Source organism: Populus alba, chromosome 2 (genome assembly GCF_005239225.2).
Source record: "Populus alba chromosome 2, ASM523922v2, whole genome shotgun sequence".
NCBI lineage: Eukaryota > Viridiplantae > Streptophyta > Magnoliopsida > Malpighiales > Salicaceae > Populus > Populus alba.
Window position 1 is genome coordinate 14,528,048 of NC_133285.1, and position 21,835 is coordinate 14,549,882.

The 21,835-nt window shown below is 34.7% G+C and overlaps 3 protein-coding genes across 8 annotated transcripts; all 3 read left to right on the top strand.

Moving 5' to 3' along the window:
• Positions 1-2,170: 2,170 nt before the first annotated feature.
• On the top strand, positions 2,171-2,988 carry LOC118049986 (two-component response regulator 24). The gene is made up of 2 exons (XM_035060180.2): positions 2,171-2,516; positions 2,628-2,988. Exons 1-2 carry the CDS (start codon positions 2,289-2,291, stop codon positions 2,814-2,816), a joined length of 417 nt encoding a protein of 138 aa, XP_034916071.1. The 5' UTR covers positions 2,171-2,288; the 3' UTR covers positions 2,817-2,988.
• A 447-nt stretch (positions 2,989-3,435) lies between these two features.
• On the top strand, positions 3,436-8,096 carry LOC118049985 (chaperonin CPN60-2, mitochondrial). Its single transcript, XM_035060179.2, has 18 exons — positions 3,436-3,700; positions 3,813-3,840; positions 3,936-4,067; positions 4,271-4,430; positions 4,684-4,859; positions 5,035-5,130; positions 5,474-5,578; positions 5,705-5,791; positions 5,872-5,961; positions 6,075-6,155; positions 6,247-6,315; positions 6,494-6,571; positions 6,652-6,747; positions 6,825-6,924; positions 7,010-7,113; positions 7,484-7,589; positions 7,696-7,774; positions 7,869-8,096. Exons 1-18 carry the CDS (start codon positions 3,663-3,665, stop codon positions 7,969-7,971), a joined length of 1,728 nt encoding a protein of 575 aa, XP_034916070.1. The 5' UTR covers positions 3,436-3,662; the 3' UTR covers positions 7,972-8,096.
• Positions 8,097-14,320: 6,224 nt separating this feature from the next.
• Positions 14,321-20,367, top strand: LOC118049984 (transcription factor PIF1). Of its 6 annotated transcripts, none has more exons than XR_004687776.2 (9): positions 14,325-14,759; positions 14,849-15,668; positions 16,660-16,758; positions 16,857-16,922; positions 17,022-17,087; positions 18,187-18,570; positions 19,054-19,132; positions 19,908-20,034; positions 20,127-20,367. XR_004687776.2 is itself a non-coding variant. In XM_035060174.2 (8 exons), the coding sequence occupies exons 1-8, from the start codon at positions 14,668-14,670 to the stop codon at positions 19,428-19,430; spliced, it is 1,734 nt and encodes a 577-aa protein (XP_034916065.1). In that variant the 5' UTR covers positions 14,321-14,667; the 3' UTR covers positions 19,431-19,901. The 6 variants fall into 6 exon arrangements, 4 of the variants coding, with proteins under 4 accessions (XP_034916065.1, XP_034916069.1, XP_034916067.1 ...); XR_004687777.2 differs by having other exon boundaries at positions 14,329-14,759; positions 19,911-20,034; XM_035060174.2 differs by lacking the exons at positions 19,908-20,034; positions 20,127-20,367 and adding an exon at positions 19,303-19,901 and having other exon boundaries at positions 14,321-14,759.
• The last annotated feature ends 1,468 nt before the right edge of the window (positions 20,368-21,835 follow it).

Genomic DNA, 21,835 nt, shown 5'->3' on the forward strand with positions numbered 1-21,835 from the left:
TGATCAAGCATCTGCTAACTCATACTTCTGATATGTTATAATCTTTTATGATTTATGATAGGCTATCAGGTATATGCGTGCTCGGGGCATAAATTGTAAGATCATAAGTATGACTGGTTGCTGGGGCTAATAAAGCAATTGAGAAGCCATTCTTCCCGGCGACCCTGTTGCCGATTCTGAGGGAGCTTGATGATGAACTTTAAGAACTGTGGATCTGATAGAGGACTTCACAAGTCAATAAGTTATGTTACATTTATTAGTTTAAGTTGGTCCTTTCTTCTCTTTCTTTTTTCCTGCCTTGCTTACTTGTTATGAGTCCAATGTTGCAGTAAGAAGTAACAAGTCCACGAAGCTGTAGCAGCAGCAACTATGTTATCAATAAAGTTGAGTCCTCTTAATTATCTCCTCTGAATCTCCATTATAAAATGCTTTGGAGCTTTATTAACCTAGTATGGCGACATTTTTACTTCCTAACCCAAAGAGATTGACCTGGTGGTTGAGGAGGCATGCTCTCTTCCTCACCTAATTACAAATGAAATGATCTCTGATTTATCAAACCTAAAAAACATTGATTAGGACATTAGAGTTTGATGCACGTGCGATGGGTGACAGTCAAATAAAATGAGCAAGCCAAATGATAGCTTATTGGTTAAATTCTTTCATTGGGTTGCAATGTGAACATCCAACTTAACCTTTCAAAAAGGTTCAATCCATAGCATGTCTGTCGCCCAGTCTAACCAGTGAACAACATACTTCGAGGTTGTGTTTGCTTGGTGCTTTAAGACAAAAGAGACAAGCATATAAGGGACAAGTACGTGTTTGGTTTAAAAGATGGAGACAAAGACATAAAAATAAATTAGTATTTGGAATAGTTTTAGAGTGACTTTCTGTCATTTTAAAATAGCTACTATTCGATCTCCATCTTTTTTGCCCTGAGACAGTAATCAAATGCTACCGAAGGGATATGGTTGGTTACATCAATTCTGGTATGCAAATCTTTTAGGATATTCGGTACCTTGAATGATTACCAAAACTTAATCAAACATCTTGTAGTTGCTTAAATTTTAAGTTGTCACCAGAATGGAAGCCTGAAAGCTGCAAACCACTAAGATCTCTGTTAGATTTTGTCTTAATTCATTCCTAAATATTGTTTCTGTTTATTAAACTGAGAAATTGGATTGTCTTGACAAAAGAGGAAGGATTGGCATTGATAATGCACCTATTATGGTATTGATTTTAGTAAAATGACAGGGAAGATAATTAATAGCAGGTCGCTTTTGGGCAAACAAGAGCAGATTACATACTAGATTGTGATGCAGATCTGCAAAGCATATCCACTCACAAAGGAAAGGAAATTGACGTGGTTTTCGAAATGATGCATCACAGCAATAATCATTTCAGCTCAAACCTTTTCCTTTAAAATGAAAATTCGGATACCTTACCAGGACTGATTAACTGAAAGAAATGCTAAAGCAGGCTGGAAATATTGGTTCAAATCTTTAAAGCGTGTTGCTATCCATTCTAAGCAAAAAAGTTCAAAGATTTTGTGGAAACCTCTTCATTGTGGCCATCCCTAAATAGGGATAAAATCTCATTTTGTAGATCTTGTGATCTTCAACACAATCCAAGTCATTGGCTGGTGTGGAACCTTTTTAAACTGCAATGTTTGCCATGGAAAAGATACTGTTTCCACATAAATGATCATGTCTTGCATTTTCACTGTTGAATCAGTCGGAGAGATCTCTTTCCTCGGAATCCGCCAGTCTCAGATCAGTTTTTCTTCTTCCTCTAAAGCATCTCCAGGCACACTGTATTGTTTATATACAATACTATTGAATGTTTCCCCAACCCCTTTTCCTTTACGAAAATACATGATACTAATGCCAAGCCAGGTCCAAACCCTCCTCCATGGATAAAATTAATATCCTGAAGATGCATGCTCACAACTTTTTCTGTAGACTGTGAGCAATAATATTGGAGCCAAGCATGAAGCATACCTTGATGGGTTATTTTGTCTTAAGGTTCTAGTTGCATGTCTCATTTCGTAGATGCATGCATTTAGTTGTGACATCACATTCATTTCCCTTATTTACCAAACAAGAGTTGCACACATTGACTGGAGAATATGCTCAAAAATCACAAACTTAATCAATTCCATTGGTTAATTGTTTCTCTCTTAGTTTAACTTTTTCATCTATAGATTTAAGACTTAAATAGCTTGACACTATAACTTGTTCTGAGTTAAACCACGGGAGAATAAGACTAGCAAGGGTTGCCAGAGAAAACAAATGGCAACAAGCATCAATAGCAGCTGGAAATTGGGAACCAAGATGACTGCACTTGTCGTGGACGATGATTCAATCAATCAAACTATTCACCACAGACTCTTGGAACAACTTGGGATTGAAAACCAGGTGGCCAGAAATGGGAAGGAAGCTATTGACATCCATTGCTCGGGAAAAAAGTTTGATCTCATTCTGATGGATAGAGACATGCCTGTCATGAATGGCATTGAGGTATGTCGACCTTATTACCTCAATCAATCAACATTCAGTGAAACATATACCATGTTTAATAGCTAGCTGCAAGTAGATGCAGGATCTAACCAAATAGTACCTTCATGGCAGGCAACGAGGAAACTCCGAGCTATGGGCATACGTAGCATGATTGCCGGTGTATCAACACGCTGCGTAAAACAAGAAATTCAAGAATTTATGGAAGCTGGCCTGGATGATTACCAGGAGAAGCCTTTGACGAGCGCTAAGATCATCTCCATCCTCCATAAGATCGATCACAGTGGCTCAATTTCATACTAGCTTACCTCTTTATGGTACTATTTTATTTGTGTGTAGTTTAACGTTAGTAGGGAGGTTAATCTATGCATGGTCTGCTGTAGTTTCTGTGTTTGTGTGAGTCTCATATAGTCTAAGTCCTACAATTTGGTGTTTGATGTTGTCTTAATGTAATTAGCAGCATGTGTTCTGCCAAGCCAAGTTCTTTAATGAGATTTTGATTCAGTTCTGTCTTTTCCTTCTCTGTTTGCTATCTAAAATTCTTCTCTTGATGCCTTTCAGCTCTGCAAATTCTACTTGAACCCTAAATTCCTACTACCAAGCAACTTATAGTTATAAGCTTTCCAAGGTTTGTGATCATAAATATTAAACTTACACCAAACAGGAGCCCTTGTTTTCTATTTTGAAAAAATTATATATAATAAACACATATTTTTTAATTCTCAATGTAAGAAATATATATTTTAAAAAATAGAGATGGAAAAAATATTTGCTGAACTAAAAATTTGTGTTTGCTTAAAAATAAGAAATACCCATTAATTAATTAATTGTTTTTAAAAAACCCATATCTCATTATTTTTAGCCCAAATGTTTTCTTGGCCCCTTCATCTTTGCAGCAAGCCCAGTTTCTATGGTCTCAGAGATTCTTGACTTCACTTACGTGTGCTCACTGCTCCGGATTGGTGCCTTAGCCCCCACACAAAACCCTAAACCCTAACCAGCTTCTCTTTCCTTCCTCGTCCTTGTTTGCTTTTCTACCTCATTATTCTTGTCTCTGTCTCTCTCTCTATCTCTCGCCATCACTAAACCCAACGTCTACTTGCTAATAAACCCGCACTCTCTTTCTGTCACTAGTCTACTTACAGAACCATGTATCGTTTTGCCTCTGGCCTCGCCTCCAAAGCCAGGTAAGTAAACTTTCAATTGCCGATGTATCTCTGTTAATGGCTTAAACTAGAAAGTTGATTGCTTTGGTTGTTTTCTCATCTGGGCCTCTCTTATTTGTTCATTTTTTGTTAGTGGGGTGGCTGGCAACAACGCCAAGCAGGTAATTTTTTAATCTCAATCTGTTTACGGTTGATTTTGATTTTGTTTGTGTAAATCTAATGGGGGTTGTGTCTTGTTTTCTTGGTGGGAGTTTAGATTGGTAGTAGATTGGCTTGGAGGAGAAATTACGCGGCTAAAGACATCAAATTTGGTGTTGAAGCTCGTGCTTTGATGCTTAGAGGTGTTGAAGAGCTTGCTGATGCTGTTCAAGTTACCATGGGGCCTAAAGTGAGCGACTTTATTTGGTTGATGTTGTTTTTTGGTTGTGATCACGTGTTTCTTTGTTCTTTTGTGGAATTGTTTTTACAAACTAGGTTTGTATGGTTTGTGAATTGATGAGTTGATTGTGTGGTTCGTTTTGATGGGAGGAGGTTCAATCTTCATTTGCAATTAAATATTTCGTGAAATTTCAATGTTTGGCTTCTCCACAGGGACGTAATGTAGTTTTGGAACAAAGCTGGGGGGCTCCTAAAGTGACAAAAGATGGTGTAACTGTAGCAAAGAGCATTGAATTCCAAGACAGAGTTAAGAACATTGGTGCTAGCCTTGTGAAGCAGGTTGCAAATGCTACTAATGATGTGGCAGGCGATGGTGAGATTTCATATTTTGAATATGAACTTTCAATATTTATCTTTTTTGAGGTTAAAAGGCCATGAATTTTTACATGTTTTGTGGGCAATAATGTGTTTGTTCAAAATTATAATGGTAACTTGAACATTATGAATTTTTACATGTCAAGTTACCATTATGTTAGGAATGATCAGAGTCTTCTTTCTTTGTAAATTATAATGGTCGAACCTTTTGTTATGGGTTGTTAAAGGAGCTTTCTTTCACATGTTTGCAGGTACCACATGTGCAACCGTCCTTACCCGTGCAATATTCGCTGAAGGATGCAAGTCTGTGGCAGCTGGAATGAATGCCATGGACCTTAGACGTGGGATCTCAATGGCAGTTGAAGCTGTTGTGACAAGCTTGAAGAGCAGAGCAAGGATGATCAGCACATCTGAGGAAATAGCCCAGGTGGGTTTGCTGTGTCCTACTTTTGTTTCAATTGTTTCAAAGTGCGAGAGATAGGACTAGTAATACCAAGAAAAACAGAGAAGTAATGCTCAAGTAGTAGTTAGAATTAGATGGAATAAACAGATTTGTATTGGATATAGTTTAAGCATTACTAAAATGATGTTTTTGTAATAAGGTTGGGACAATATCAGCAAATGGAGAAAGAGAGATTGGTGAACTTATAGCCAAGGCTATGGAGAAAGTTGGCAAAGAGGGTGTCATTACAATCTCTGTAAGCTGCTTTTGGAATTCTTTCATTATTTTCTCCTATATCATTGTGCTTGCTTATATTATCAGAAACCTGCTAGACTCTCTATGTTTTTCCTGTATTTATTGGATGCTTAAATTTAGGAAGCAACTTTGGTGGAAATTACTTTGCCACCTCTATTCCTTATTTTGTGAATCAGTGTCAATCTCCTCCTTTATGCTACTTTGTTCCCATAGGTTTAGTTTTTCATGGCTTTATGAATTTTATTGGTCTTAACATTGGTGCCTTTTTATCCTGTCAAAACAAACTTTTGCTTTCCTTATCATTTCTATCATTTTGAGAACTTTTCTCTCTAAATTCATGTCAGGATGGAAAAACAATGGATAATGAATTGGAGGTTGTTGAGGGAATGAAGCTGGACAGGGGCTATATATCCCCTTATTTTATCACCAATGACAAGAACCAGAAATGTGTAAGCACTCCATGCTTTAATAATGAATTAACTCGTCATATTTATAACGAACTCATGGGTGCTGTTTCAAGTCACAGTGCTTTATGCAAGTTTTCCAAGACTTAGTTCTTTTTTATTCTTTTTCAGGAATTAGAAGATCCGCTCATTTTAATTCACGAAAAGAAGATCTCAAGCATGAGTTCTACTGTCAAAGTTTTAGAATTGGCCTTGAAGGTCAGTGGTTGTTTCCTAGGAGGATTGAAATGAGTTGATTATGTTCTCCAATTTTTGAACCAATTTGCTATGTTTCTCAGAGGCAAAGACCTTTGCTGATTGTTGCTGAAGATTTGGAGGGTGAGGTACTTGCAACTCTCATTTTGAACAAGCTTCGTGCTGGAATCAAGGTATCATGTAATTCTCTCATATAAAAAACCAGTTTTTGAATCAAAGAAAAGGCTGACCTTTATGTGAGATTTATGTGTTTTACTAAGGGCAATGGATTTTGAATTGGTTCAAGGTTTGTGCCATCAAAGCACCTGGATTTGGAGAAAATAGGAAGGCCAGTTTGCAGGACCTTTCCATTCTCACAGGGGGTCAGGTAGTTTCATGTGATTAGTTATGTTTCCCTTTTAACTTTTACATGAATTGTGCATGAACTGGTCTCTGATATTTTTTTTTATGATTTGTAGGTTATAACCGAAGAGCTCGGTTTGAACCTTGAAAATGTGGGATTGGAAATGCTTGGCTCATGCAAAAAGGTAGGATAAACTATAAATGTATTATTTGTTTGTGTATATCAATTGACCAAGACTTGCATATGAAAATATGGTTTTTGGCACTCTGTATCACTTGATGAGTTAAGAAGAACTCTCTTTCCCTTTCAGCCCATTGCCATGACGCTCACCTTATGACTCATTTGCATGTGCTAAATTGTAGGTGACGGTATCAAAGGATGACACCATTATTCTTGATGGGCTTGGTGACAAGAAAACCATTGAAGAAAGATGTGAGCAGGTTTGTCTCCCTCAAGCTCAAGCTCTGCCTTGATTATTTTTTGTAGGTAATAGTTTTCTTATGTACAATCGTTAATACAGTTGAGATCTGCGATCGGAACAAGCACCTCTGATTATGATAAAGAGAAGTTACAGGAGCGGCTAGCAAAACTTTCTGGTGGTGTTGCGGTTTTAAAGGTTGGTTTCTCTTTTAGATAATCATCTGCCACAGATTGTTGCTATACAGAACCAAGCCTTACTGTTATGCTTGATAGATTGGTGGAGCCAGCGAAGCTGAAGTTGGTGAGAAGAAAGACAGAGTTACTGATGCTCTAAATGCCACCAAGGCTGCTGTAGAGGAGGGCATTGTACCTGGTAAGCCTATCTTTAACTGGGTTGGTCACCTTTTTCTAAGTTTGTGGAATGGTACATCAACTTGTAAAAACCTTCATTTGTTCAGGTGGGGGTGTTGCACTTCTTTACGCCTCTAAGGAGCTTGACAAATTGCAAACTGCAAATTTTGATCAGAAGATTGGTGTCCAGATTATCCAGAATGCTCTCAAGGTTCGGACCTTTGTTCTTCTGGTCAAATTTTCATCTTTGATGCATATTGACATTTTTTCTGATTTTAAGATGTGAGAGAATCGTTTTTATGGATGATTCATTCATGTAATTAAAAGTTTTAACACTGCACGTGGTTGTAGGAGTGACAAGAAGTTGCATAATTTATGATGTCAATGGATATTTATTAAACTAGCATTCTGTCAAGTTACTAGAAATACAATTTTGCTGAAGTTTCTTTTTATCAAGGAATGCAATCAATCATCTTTCCTTACAGAATGAATCAAGCAGTGTCGGCTATAGTCTTAGGATGTGAACCTAGTTTTATACACTTCATAAGTCTGTTCTCAATGGAGCACGTTTTTGTCTGTAGACACCTGTTCACACTATTGCTAGCAATGCGGGGGTAGAGGGAGCAGTTGTTGTTGGCAAGCTATTGGAGCAGGACAACCCTGACCTTGGATATGATGCAGCCAAAGGTTTGCCATTCTCCTTTCAATATCCAAATGGAAAGAAGTAGTATGATATCATGGATTGTTATATGTCATGTTGCGTTGATATTAACTTGCTTCCTATTTGTGATAGGCGAGTATGTAGACATGGTGAAATCAGGAATTATCGATCCTTTGAAAGTCATTAGAACAGCCTTGGTAGATGCTGCGAGGTATTTATAAATCCTTTTCAAGAGGGTATCCTTATTTTTCCAAACCTTGTTTTCATTCTTGAAGCAACCACCATTTAATTTCCTTTGTATGCAGTGTGTCTTCCTTGATGACTACAACTGAGGCAATTGTGTATGAACTTCCCAAGGTTGAAAAGGAAACCCCAACAAGCAATGGCATGGGCGGCATGGGATTTTGAAACTCTTTAGAGCATTACAAATCAGCGCTGATTTAAACATTATTGACACAAATTTTTCTTGTTCTTCAATTATTCAAACATATGCTTTTATAAGTTAAGAAAGGTGATTCATTTTTTCCTGAAAATGGGCCCCTCCATACCAGTGTAATCATGTAATTTTGTCCTGCTGATCCTTTTCTGCATGTGTTCTCTGCTTCTACTAGCCCTGGTTACTGGCTAGGAATCCATGGCAAAAACTGTCATCCTTGACAGCAAAGTCCATTGCCAGGGATGAGAACAGATGAAAGAACTTGGCATGCAGTAACAACAATGGCTGTAGAGAAGGCCAGGCCTACAACTTTGAAATGCTGATTTGATCTGGTAAAATAAGATACGATGCACACAGGATTCGATTCTTTACTTGGAAAAGGGTCGTGGAGGCGGCCTGGCAAAAGGACAAGTAGCCACTCCTCGAACATGTTGTCTTGTAAAGCAACATGGAGTGCTGGTCTCTGTTTCACACCTTGGGATACAAGTAAGAGAGCAAGATAAAGCAACATGGATGCCTTAAATTATAATTGCATACACTCTCATTCAAGAATGAGTGAATTGGAAGGGGACAGGGAGTTTCCTTCAATGATTTGAGTAACCATCCACTGTCAGTTTGGCATTAAAAATAGTTATCCTCGAACTCTTGCAAATATCATCTGATTCTGCGTTTCCTTTCTTGAGCCCTTCCTCTTAACTTTCCCATCTAAATCGAAAGGATTGAGAATTATAAACAAGGAAGGATTTGAGGGATCCCTCTAAATCATTCATGGAGTTCTTATGCTTCTCGCTAAACGATGAATGAGCTCAGTCTCTCCTCCACGATCCCTCTTGAGGAACAAAGTGTAAATCTTATACGTCAACATTTATTTTATCTTAAACCCTGTAAATAACTATCGTGTAGTGCAACCATTTGAAGAAAACTAGGAGCACTCAGGGATGGAGCTTAGGTTTTGGCCCAGAGGTGGGACAAATTCAACAGAAGACTAGCCGAACCCTTGGATGGTAACACTCACTCCTGAGTCACCTAACTCGAACCCGGAGCTACGTCCAACTCATGAAACCAGACGGGGATCCCATGCGACACGGGGTGTCCTCGGTCAAAGATAAGTCAAGTCTTCATCAATCAAACTATCAATGTGGTAAGATGTCATCAGCTTTGACTGTTAGTTTTTGGGCATGGGATACGCATTAAAAATATATTTAGTTTTAAAAAATAAATTGATTTTTTTTTAGTATTTTTTCATTGATTTTAATATGTTGGTATCCAAAATTTAAAAAAAAAATCTGAAAAATATATTTTAATGTATTATATAAAAAAAATACTTTTAAAAAGTATTATGCATCATCTACATTTTAAGTTTGTTTTTTACGTTTTTGAGAATTTTTAAATTTGTTTTGCCTAAACTTATTTTTTAATGTTATTGGATATTTTAATATAATGATGTAAAAAAATATTATTTTAATAAATTTTTAAATAAAATAATATTTTAAAAAATAACCATTATCCATAAATAAATAAATAAAAAACTTAATCAAACTTACCAGTTAGGTTTGTACCATTTACCTTTTGAGCAGCCTAATGAGTTGGGAGTAATAATCAGCTGCTGATTGCTTACATTAAGAATCCCCCCCATCATTAGATATGTCCCATTTCTAATCATACTCAAAAACATTTTTAAATAATTCAACTATCATTTAATTAATTAAATAGTTAATTTATAGGATCCACTAATGTCACACTACATTTACCTAACCCAGGAGAATTTTTTGAGAAACGCGCTATTAATAAATATAAATTTTTCTTGATGCTGAAAAAAAAAAAACGAGGGAGTGAGCAAACTTGGAAGTGGAATGAGAACACTACAAAACGCATCTAATTAAAGTGAAAAACATTGGAACTTGACGGCAGCCAATTTACTAATACTACTACTTACCTGTGGCCTTGGACTTGGCTCGTGTGGGACTGGCTCGGCTGCCCGCCCATTCCCTCGAGCCAAGAAGTCGTTTTGGTGATGATGTATATGGCTAGTTAGTGTCTTTTTCTTTGTTTTCAATTGAGGAATGCTACATGTATGATAAGAAAAAACTTTAATAAGCATATATATATATATATATATATATATATGAAATATTAGATTAGTGGAATTTATAAGTGATATTTTTTATTTTTGATTTGATGTTAACTAGTATTCTTGTACCAGTTTACGTGTTTATCGTAATAAATCATTTTCAATAACGATAAGACGCAATCCTCAAATTATCTTGTTATATTAGAAAAATAAATCTTTTTAGGTGTTGATCATAAAATTTAAACCTCAAAATCCAAGAAAATATGTATTTTATTAACCATTTAGTTAACTCTTTGAGGTTAACTACCATAAAAATATTAAAAAATACTGAAGGAATGTTCATTGAGGTTTTTCAAAAAAATATTATAGGTATTTGAATTGCCAATATAATTTATAACGAGAATGTTGTCATCAAGTTTTTCATCAGGAATTGTTGTTAAGTTGGAAATTGAAATACCAATGGGATTTATAATTGAATGCCAATAGATTGTTGGCACCAAAAAAATAAATTTTATCATCTATTTTTTTGTTAACAAGTTCATTAAAATTTAGTTTTCGACCGAATTTTTAGTAGTTGATTTCATGAGAAATGCTCAAACCTTTTGTAATATTATTGTTACATTAAGTAATGATATTAACATACATGTGATAGATATCCCATGTTAAGATTATAATTTGTTATATTTTCTTGATATTTAGCATTATTGTTTCTAGGATGAATGAAAATGTAATGTAATCTTCTCTTGTAATAGAATGTCTTTTTAATCGTTTATGTGATAGATATATCACATATAAGATTATTAATTTGTTATATTTTCTTGATATTTAATATTATTATTTTTAAGATAAATAAAAATTTAATGTAATCATCTCTTTTAATAGAATATTTTTTAGTTCAAAATCTTCACAAAAAAATTCAATCTCATAACTTTTTTATAAATACAAATATCTTATTTATAGTTTTGAAACTTCGATCTGGTCCGATAAAATCCAATCTTTATAAAAAAAATTCAATCTCATAACTATTTTAAAAAAATATTGATCATTATTATTTTTTCATTATTAATACTAATTTTGTATAATTTTCTTTTCTTAAAAGAAAAGAAAAAGGATAAGTGGGGGCACACCCGCATGGAACCGCTAATGTCGGCTAACCGGCCAACATGGCACGCTAAGTCCTTGCCACGTTTGCACGCCTTACGAAGCAAAAACCTAATGGCGTGCGGCCTCGTTGTTTCTACTTTGGCTATATTGGCTGTTGGCATAAAAAATTTCAAGAAATTTGGTTAGTGTTTATTAGAGTTTCAAAAAGAAACATATAAAAATAGTATAGTTAGTGTTTATTAGAGTTTCAAAAAGAAACATATAAAAATGTTATGATTGAAAATTATGATATTAAATAATTATCTCGTTTTCCAATTAAGATTTTTTTTTATATAGAAATTGACATTAAAAAGAAAAATTAAGGTTTAATTTTGATTGCTCTTTGCTTTTGATCAAATCTATAATTATCAAAATTTTATATTTTAACACTAAAACTCATAAAATTATTTTTATTTTTTTATATAGTTTATGTTATTAGAATCAACAATGATGAACATCTAAGATTTTCATTTGAAGATTTTTTAAAGACTGATTTTGTTTTTATTCTATCTTTGAACTTTTAATTAAATTAGTTGTGTTTTCAAGATATAAGCAAAAAAACTAAAAAACCAATTTAACCGAGAAAACTGGAAAAAAATAACTGAAAAAATCGAATTGTGAAAAAAACTGATTAAATTTTTTAAAAAACTGACAGGTTCGGTTTTGGTTTTATAAGCCTGAAATCAAAAAAATCGAACTAAACTCAAACAAAAAAAATCAGAAAAAAACCGAGTCAAACCGGAAAAATTAAAAAAACCAAACCAAATTGATTTGAATCGGTTTTTATCCTAAAAACCAAACCAAATCGAACTGAAATTGGTCGGTTTGAATCAATTTTCAATTAAAAATAAAATTGAATCAAATTGAAAATGATTATCTTGGTATTTTGAACTTGAAGCAGGTAAAATCCTAGAATTAAATGATACCGTGTGTGTAGAAAATATATTTCAATTATAAAAAAAAAATTGTGATAACGATAGCTATTAACTTTAATACTCTTTTGAATTTTTTATTAGTGCTAAATGATTGGAAGTTGACCCCCATCTATTTAACTAATTAATTATTTGTTTTTGAAAAGTTTTATTATTAAATTAATCGCACGCCAAATGGGATTGTTTTTAACTAGAAAATGACAATTAACGGTTTAACTGCACGTCTAGTCTTGTTAACGTCTACTTTTTGCCTCAAAAACTTTTGACGTAAAAAGCATCCATCCACTTTGAAAAGGGTAGGAGAGCATATAATCTGTTGTTCATATTAACCTCCGATCTCTTTGCTAACTTTCCTTTTGATCATCATATTTCCCAGATGCACTCTAGCTCTTCCACGTTGCCATATATCTAGATACGTATGGTGAATTGACCCGAGATCTATATAACCTGCCTATCTCCAGCTTGATTGGGCCGAGTTAATTTTTAAATCAAATCGAGAGTTGACATGACATGTTATACAATGATTTGATTGATTCACTCAAATATAAACTCGGATTAATTTTAAGATTTTTTTAATTTTATTAAAAACAAACATTGTTTTATTTTAAATTTTTTTTTTTATTTAAAAAAACTAAATAAATATCATTTTAATTTTGGAATGTATCTAGATTGATTGACTGATTAACTTACGTATGTTTGTTTTTTAAATAGCTTCTGTTGTTGTTGTTTGAAAAAAATATATTTAGAAAAGATATTTTTAATTGTAGTTAATTTAAAAACTATGATTAAAGTTTATTTATAGAAAAATTATATATAAAATATTTAGATATTTTTATAAAAAATAATAAAATAAATATTTATAAAAATCCGTTAAGAAAAGGTATTTGGACCCGAAAGCCTAGGTAGGAAGCAACAAATTGCCTGTCTGCAGCAGCAGAGATTGGCATCAATGTGTAGACAAAACGAGGAAAATGAGAGGGGCAGCACTACCACTAGATCGCAGCTAAGTTTCTACTATTGGATAAAACAAGGTTGCATTTACTGCAAACAAGCAAGCCCTGTTGAGCTCATGCTGCGTCTGTATGAATGGCCCCAGATGGCCTCACCCTGAGTTCAAAACAGGGCCTCGGGAAAGAAGAAACAAAAAAATCTCGTCCTTTTTTTTTTATCTTCACAGTGCTCGGAGTCCTATACACCATATGAGTGTCAGAGAGAGAGAGAGAGGGAGAGGACCTTATTTTCTTGCATTATAGAAATATGGTTATTGTTGTTTTTTAAAGTATTTTTTATTTAAAAAAATATATTAATAATATATTTTTATTTTTTAAAAATTATTTTTAATATTAGCACATTAAAATATTTAAAAACATCAAAATTATATTAATTTAAAATAAAAAAAATTCAAATTTTTTCAGAAATACTTTTTAAAAAACACTTCTAAAAGTCAAGAATTCATGAGACAGCAAGAGCAACCAACAAAAAATCCGTAAAAGGAAAAGAAACTTTCCAATTTCTAGCCAGTCTCTCACATAGATTTACAATCATATTTAACAAACCAGGTTTAATGTCAAAAACTTGGGTCATTAAGTTGTTAGATCAACTTGAAAGTTATCGGGTCAATTCATATTTATCATTTTTGTCTAAAGTAATTTTTTTTTAAAAAAAGATATTACTTTGTTTTAACTGGGTCAAATTTAAATAAAATTTGATCAATCGGTTCACTAATTAAACCTCCAATATCATCCAAGTTTAGTTTAAAATAAATATTACTTTGTTTTAACCAGATTAAGTTTAAATAAAGTTTGATCAAACGGTTCACAAATCAAACCCTCAAGATCATCCAAGTTTGGTCAGGTTAAAATCGAAATCAATCTAAATTAAAATAAATCCATACTAAATCATGGATCATGTGTTTATTGGTCAATCCACCGAGTCTTACCAAGTTTAATATCAATTATATTACATATCAGTTCATATAGTCATTTAAATTTGATGAGATCAATATCAAAATTTATTAAAATTAAAACTTGGACCGCAAATTTGTTGGGTAAATCTATTATAGAAGACTGAGTTTAATATCATACAAGTGATGGATCAATCCACTGGATCACTGATCGGGTCATTATGATCAAAACTAACATATTTGCCGAGTAAATTCACCGATCCCAACTAGGTGTAATAACCATGCACACATCCATAAATACAATTTCACCGAAACGTGTCTAGAGCATCGGCAAGAAAAAAATATATGTGAAAAAAAGAGAAAAACAAGCTGTAGCTCTAATAATCTGTTAGTTACAGCAGCCCAGACATGTTTAAGCAGCAGCAGCAGCAGCAAGCGGGTGCTGTTGCCTTTAGTGTCAGTACTTGACAATTGTCTCCATGATTTTGCCAACTGACCAATTATCTCCATAACAATATTATCGCTATTTATTTCACGGTTGAGTCTGTTAGTTAAAGCACTTGTCACCTTGCATCTCTCTCATCTCCTCCATAGCAGCTGCTAAGAAAAGAAAGACACCATGAATCCTTATGTTCCTGATTTTGAAATGGACGATGATTACCCTCTCCCACCTCCTCCTTCAACCCATACTCGCCCCAGAAAACCAGCCATGTAATTCCCTTTTCTTTTCTTTTAAATCCATGCTCACTTTGATTATTATGTGATTTGATGAAGTGATTTGCGTGCTTGATGAAGTGCAGGCAGGAAGAAGAGATCATGGAGCTACTATGGCAGAACGGCCAAGTAGTGATGCATAGTCAAAGATCTCAAAAGAAATCATCTTCTCCACCGTCCAAGTTGGATGATGCGGTGCTCCCAGCTGATCAATTACCTGGTACTAAAGAGATCCGATCATCACATGATCAACAACAAGAACATCATCATCTTTTTATGCAAGAAGATGAGATGGCTTCTTGGCTTAACCATCCTCTAAACGACACCAATTTCGACCATGATTTCTGCGCCGATTTGCTATATCCTTCGACAGCTTCCACCGCTTCCATCACCAGGGAAGCTGCTGTCACCAACGCCGCGGCGTCTCCTGTTCGAGGTGCGACTCAGAGAACGGAAGCTAGGAGTTATCCTGGGCTTTATGCGGCGGTATCGGCGCCGAGGCCGCCGATACCGCCGGTGAGGAGAGCGGAGGTGGTGCAGAACTTCGCGTACTTCTCGAGGCACCGAGCGAGAGGTGTTTCGGAATCTGGACCGTCTAATTCGAAGAGCGTGGTGAGGGAATCGACGGTTGTTGACTCGTGTGAGACTCCAACAGCGAGAATTTCGGAGACGGCGTTTGCTAGAAGTGTGGATAACACGTGTGGGACCATGAACGGCGCTGCTGTAGCAGGGACGGTTTCTAGTGCTCCCTCAAGTAATAGAGAGATGATGACGAATCCTTGTGAGATGACCTCGACGTCATCACCTGATTGCTCGAGTGCTAGCGCTGAGCCGCCGGCTCTGATGTCTCCAGTGGAAGACCGGAAGCGGAAGGGAAGAGAAGAGGAAGCTGAGTGCCATAGCGAGGTAAATGAGTCAATCTTTTTGTTAATTACCGAGTTAAGTACCATTTTAAGTATGTTTAATGTTTATTATTAAATCATTATTAAAAAATAATAACAAATTAGGCAATATTATCATGTCCCTTGGCTATCGTGAGCCGAGCAAGTGACGTTGGTAAACGTGAGCACCTATTTTTCCTTCCGGTTTTTCTTTACATTTGTTTTTTAAAAATATTAAAAAATATTTTTTAAAAATATTTTTTATTTAAAAAATATATTTGATATGATATTTATTTTTTTTTAAAATTTATTTTTGATATTTTTAAATGAAAAAAAAAAATTTAAAATAAAAAATTAAATTTTTTAAAAGTGTTTTTGAAAAGTAAAAATAAACTTATAAGATATTTGTTATGTTTAAATTAGTCCAGAATATATATATATATATATATATATATATATATATATATATATTTGAAATTTAATTTGATGTATATTTAATTATATCAAATTGGATTGATCTCGGATTAATATTCTTAAATGGACTAAAGCCGTATGATATGTGGTTGAAGATGCTTTTAAATTGACTATAATTTTAAAAATTATTTGGTTTTGATTGTTTAAATCTGTTTTTCATCATAAAAACTTGAGTTAGGTTTTTTTTTTTTTTTTAAAAAAAATCCGCAACCGCAATAACCATTACAATGGCACATGGTAATCAACCTCGGTCAGTAGCAATCAGGCAGAAAACCCAAAACAGTGACGGTGCTCTAGAATGGCAAAATTTGTACAGGAACTCGAGCTGCGTGATTATTGAGTTGTGTTTGTGCGATTTTGGTGCTTTAAAACTCCCAACTCGATGGACAGCAAGAAACCTCTTCAGGGTAGAAGAGATGCCGCAAATCCACTTAAGGTCTTTTAGATAAAGGAAGCGTGCATGTATAGAGTGGTATTGCATTTCATCATTTCTTTCTTCCATTAGTCTTTAATATGATCTCCCTTTTCTTTTTCCCTTCAAGGATGCTGAGTTTGAATCTGCTGATGCAAATAAACAAATTCGTGGATCAATGTCATCGAAGAGATCTCGTGCAGCAGAAGTTCACAACCTATCGGAAAGGGTTTGTACTGCTACTACTATTGTCGAAATATTGTTGATGAAATGGTTGCTTTCCATGTGGTCGGCGTCCTTAAACGAAGTGACCCTACATTCTTGCAGAGACGCCGAGATCGGATCAATGAAAAGATGAGGGCCTTGCAAGAGCTCATACCTCGTTGCAACAAGGTTCTCTCATCTTGCTGAAGATCAATTTTTATGTTATCGCACTTCACCTCGTTTATCTGCCCCTTATAATGAGATTTCTCCTCGCTTTCCAATTTTCAGTCGGACAAAGCTTCTATGTTAGATGAGGCAATTGAGTACCTGAAATCGCTTCAGTTGCAAGTACAGGTGTATATTTCCTATCTTATGCTTCATTGGGGTTTCCTTAGATAAACTGACTATGTCAAATGGTTTGAAAGAATGGTTAGGGTTTGAAATAACTCTGCATCCAATAAACTGTGAGTTAGACAATTGATGGTTCTATATTATTGGAGGATGGTATCTAGATGAGTTGTTTGTACTGCATTCGAGTCAGCTATCCTGTTCTTGCATTCTCTGCATTACATGTTTCTATGGACACATATCATATGCCATGAATATGGGACTACAAGTTCCTGCGTTCAGAATGCCCTATTCAACTCCATTTTCCAAATGGATTCTTGAAAGTTGAGAGGATATGAATGTATCGTAATGACCTGCCAATGAAGGTGATTAGAATCATTAACTATTTGTCAAAACTTGCCAAGCTTGCAATGCAAGGTTGCTCTATTTGTCAGTTTGGTGTTTGTGTTGGGATGGATGGTGGATTCGACATCTATTTCTAAAGCCCTTCTGATTTATTTATTTATTTATTTTTGGGTTTGGGGAAGAGGGTGGGGGATGGTGTCTTTGGCAAATAGGAGGAGAGAGTGAGTTCAATATTTTCCACACAGCAACGTCATCTTCTGTTCGCATGCTCGAGAATTATTAACACAATATCTCTCCCTCTCCCAGGGATTATGTCATAGTGAAATTAATGAAGAAAAAGTCTGCCAAATTCCATGATCTGGTGAAATTTTGAAAAAACTAGGGGTTTGGTCCAATTTAAATTTAGAAAGACTGCATATCTTTTTAAGAAGAAACTAAAGTGTAATCTTAGTTAAACACACCACCATTGATCTTGCCTTGTAGATATGGTTTCCCTAAGTTTTTGTTTTCCTCAGCAATAAGTATTAGGTGGTTTCTAGGGTAGTAATTTTAAGAAAGCAATGACAACATGTTCTCTCAGGGAAAAAAGAGTGTTGTCTCTGCAGGATGGGCTTCTCATAATTTTTATAATTCATAGATAAAATTGTCTATTTTATTTTTTCAAGCATATCCATGGTATGCCTGCCTTAAAATTTGACTGATACAATCTGAGCTCATGCATTAGATACAGCTAGCATTAGATTCTGATTATTTTTGGCAGATGATGTCTATGGGATGCAGCATGGTCCCCATGATGTTTCCTGGCTTCCAGCAGTACATGCCGCCAATGGGGATAGGGATGGGCATGGGCATGGAAATGGGATTGAGTAGGCCAATGATGCCATTTCCCAATATTTTGGCAGGTGCACCCTCAGCAACACCAGCTGCAGCAGCTCATTTGGTCCCTAGGTTCCCTGTGCCGCCCTTTCATGTGCCCCCCATCCCTGCTCCTGATCCATCCAGAGTCCAACCAGCCAACCAGGTAGATCCTATGCTAGGCTCACCAGGTCACCAGAATCCAAGCCAACCACGAGTCCCAAATTTTGTTGATCCATATCAGCACTATCTTGGCCTCTACCAGATGCAGTTACCAGGAGTACCACAGGTATATATACACTTGTTCTTTTTAAGCTTCTCATTTTACGTCAACTTAACAAGAGCTTTGATGTGTTTATATCTTTGTTCACCATTCCATTATCACTTCTTGACAAGAAATTGCCAAGCTTTCAGTTGTTTCATGTTTGATCGTGGGTGGTCTTTATTGCAAGCAAAAGGCAAATAAACTACACAAGGAAGATTTGCATCCATATATGTTCTGGCGCGACTTCATTTTTTGACATATTAGATTTTCAATTATAGTTTTTTGAAGAGTATTTTTTGTTTTCAGGCCTGAGCCTGTTACTTCATGGACATGACTAGGGTGGGGATACAAACTTTCCAAATCATTTTTTTTCCCCCAATCAATCATATTGTTTTATGTTCAGAGTTAATTGCAAGTCAGGATCAATTTAATCGAAGCCACCCCATCATCATTTTGTTTTAGAAGCTCTGGTTGTTACCATGTTGATAAGCCCGCTTTTGTTTGCAGAACCAAGCTATGGTTCAGCCAAGTACCACCAAGCCAAGTACTAGTCGAGGAGCTGAGAATCTTGGCAATCACCAGTCAGGTAAGATACTCTATCATATATCTATCTTCTTACGGTCACCATTGGATATGATATAGAAATAAATAAACGGAATAAGTTGAGATAGGAATGTATGTGTTGGTATCACAGTGCTGTTTTTGGCTTGTCACCGTTGTGTCATGTCTTGGATGGCTTAATTGGTTCTCTTTTAGGTTGTGATGGGGAAAAAAAAAGGCTCATGCTTTTCCTTCAAGTCAGTCAGGCTAAAAAACAGGAGTGGAAAATGGGGAAAGGAATAAATGGAGTTATGCTACGTGGTTGTCCATCTTTATCTCAATAGAGCCCTTCTCAAAAGTTGTGCTAACGCGACTGAAATACAGGATTTCTCCTATTCTGTCACCAATTTTCTTTTCCTCCCCCCCCCCCTTCCCTCTTTTCACTTCACTATTCCTCCCACCAATCAAAGCCAAATGATATGGATTTACTACTCGGTTCTCCATGTTCTCTTTTATATTGAATGATATGTTGTTGAAGTTATACTTAAAGATCATGGAATAGATTCAATTCAGGAGTTGCATGAAAGAATCACTCTTGGTGAGATTTTGAATGTTGTCGACCTTTTCCTGAATCGACATGATATGCTGATAATAGAATCCCTTGTTGGCTAATGATTAACAACTCAAGGCACTACATTTTGTAGCTGGTCTTGGCCTCTCAGATTGGTAGTGCGTTATGGTATCAGTTGTGTCTATGGATTGCTTGTGGACTGCCCCTCCTCGGGAACATATGTAGTAATGACGGTGCTTCTTGTGCTTAGCAGGTTGAAGTTTTCCCCGATTACCTTGCAAGGCTCTTGCCTGTTGAGTTTTGTAGTGTAAAAGAGCAACATTGGAGAGAGCTGCTTTTTTTTCAACTGTCTAATACAACCATAACACAGCTAACATGTAATTATTACACTCCAATAGAATCCAATTTTCTCAAATCTTTTGTACTTCTGTTCTCTCTTATGTTAACATTTTTATTTACTCAAAACCAGTGAAATATGGTGGATGATAGAACATGATGGATACCAAGTCTAATTAAGGGGGCTCACAACCTCTTGAACAGAGAGATGAAGCCTTGAATCCAGGCTGTTGTCGCTGAACTGGCTTTTCCCAGACATAACTTTTCTGCTGTCAACTTGTGTTATGAAAAGAAGAGGACATGTCTCTTCAGATTCATGAGCTGAAAATCTCAACCTGTGAATAAAATAAAGAAGTTGAACAGAGATTTTTTTTTATTGAAGTCATTAAACTCTACTGGATTAGGGTTAACTCGGACCAATCAAAACATTATTATTATTTTTTATTTTAAAAAAAGTTTAAATAACATGTGGCTACTTATGATTCCACAAGAGGGAGCCACTTAGGTATGCTTTTGGAGATTCACCTCAAGAATCCTGGTCCATTAGTTGCTTTCAATTGAGACTTGTTAAGTTTTGATTCATTGAACACTTTGACATACAAGATATCATGTATCAGAATGGAACAATTTGTGTGATCATAAACCCTCGAACCATGGAGTCCAGACAAAGTGATGTTGTGGACCAAAACTTGTTATCTAATGCTATTATTTTTAGAGCATGTTTGTTTGCTAAAAAATAATTTTTTTAAAAAAATTGAATTTTTAAAAAGTGAATTATTTTTTGATGTTTTGATAGTATAATGAAAAATAAATTAGAAAATATTTTCTAGTGTTTGGTTATGTCATGGAAAACAACTTACTATTATTTTATTTTTTCAAGTTTATTAAAATAATGAGGAACAAATCTTATAAATCAAAAGGTTGAATGAGAATGAAATTGAAAAAAAATATATAATTTCATAAATTATCGCAAATAAAATAAATAATAATCAAAATAATAGAGATCAAATCTAAAAAATAAAAAAAATTAAAAGATGAAGAAATTAAAAATAATAATAATCAACATTTCATAAATTATTTCAAATAAGTAACAATCAAAAGAATGAAGACTAAATTTGATAGATAAAAATTTAAATTAAAAAATGATAAGGGAAAAAACAAATAACTATTATAAAAAATAAAGACAAAAATTAATATAAGAATTAAATTCTAAGAGATGAAATTAAAAAGCAAATATTCAAAACAAAATATATATAGCAATAAAAAGTTTAAAGATCAAATTTGATATAATCAGCAAATAATATGACATTTCTAAATTTTTTATAATTTCTAGAAAGTGTTTTCAGCCCAAAATAAAAGAAAAACACTTTTTCTGAAAAATTAAGTCAAATTTTCCTGACTGGAAAGTGTTTTCCGTTGATCAGAAAATGTTTTTTATTGACTAATTTTTTTAATGACAAATAAATACATAAAAATTTAAAAAATAATTTTTCAAAAACCAGTTTCTAAAAAACAATCACAAATCAGGCCTCCTAGGATATGCCCTTGTGTGAAATCTGCTAGGGTTACTTTTCCTTGTCAGAAGAGATCTCAACGTCTGATACAAGGAATGCTTTGCTTGCTCATACAGGATAGGGATGTTTAACCTATATATCAATGGGAGCATGCATCATCACATCCTCCATTTCTTTATGTTGATGAGGATTTTGTGAACGATATTTCTCATCACTAGTAAATTCCAACAACAATATGGCAGAAGGGGCAAGGTGATTGCAGAAGTGAATCATCACATTTAGGCTGTTAAGGAAAAATAAATAAATAAAACTTCTTTTTAAAATATAA

Excerpts from the sequence above, each read along its gene's own strand:
- LOC118049986 (XM_035060180.2), top strand. The coding sequence starts at position 2,289 with ATGGCAACAAGCATCAATAGCAGCTGGAAATTGGGAACCAAGATGACT. Across the intron at positions 2,517-2,627 it reads CTGTCATGAATGGCATTGAG|GCAACGAGGAAACTCCGAGC; the intron begins GTATGTCGACCT and ends CCTTCATGGCAG.
- LOC118049985 (XM_035060179.2), top strand. The coding sequence starts at position 3,663 with ATGTATCGTTTTGCCTCTGGCCTCGCCTCCAAAGCCAG. Across the intron at positions 4,068-4,270 it reads AAGTTACCATGGGGCCTAAA|GGACGTAATGTAGTTTTGGA; the intron begins GTGAGCGACTTT and ends GCTTCTCCACAG. Across the intron at positions 6,572-6,651 it reads TTGAAGAAAGATGTGAGCAG|TTGAGATCTGCGATCGGAAC; the intron begins GTTTGTCTCCCT and ends TCGTTAATACAG.
- LOC118049984 (XM_035060174.2), top strand. The coding sequence starts at position 14,668 with ATGAATCCTTATGTTCCTGATTTTGAAATGGACGATGATTACCCTCTC. Across the intron at positions 15,669-16,659 it reads AAGCTGAGTGCCATAGCGAG|GATGCTGAGTTTGAATCTGC; the intron begins GTAAATGAGTCA and ends TTTCCCTTCAAG. Across the intron at positions 19,133-19,302 it reads TCTTGGCAATCACCAGTCAG|GTTGTGATGGGGAAAAAAAA; the intron begins GTAAGATACTCT and ends GTTCTCTTTTAG.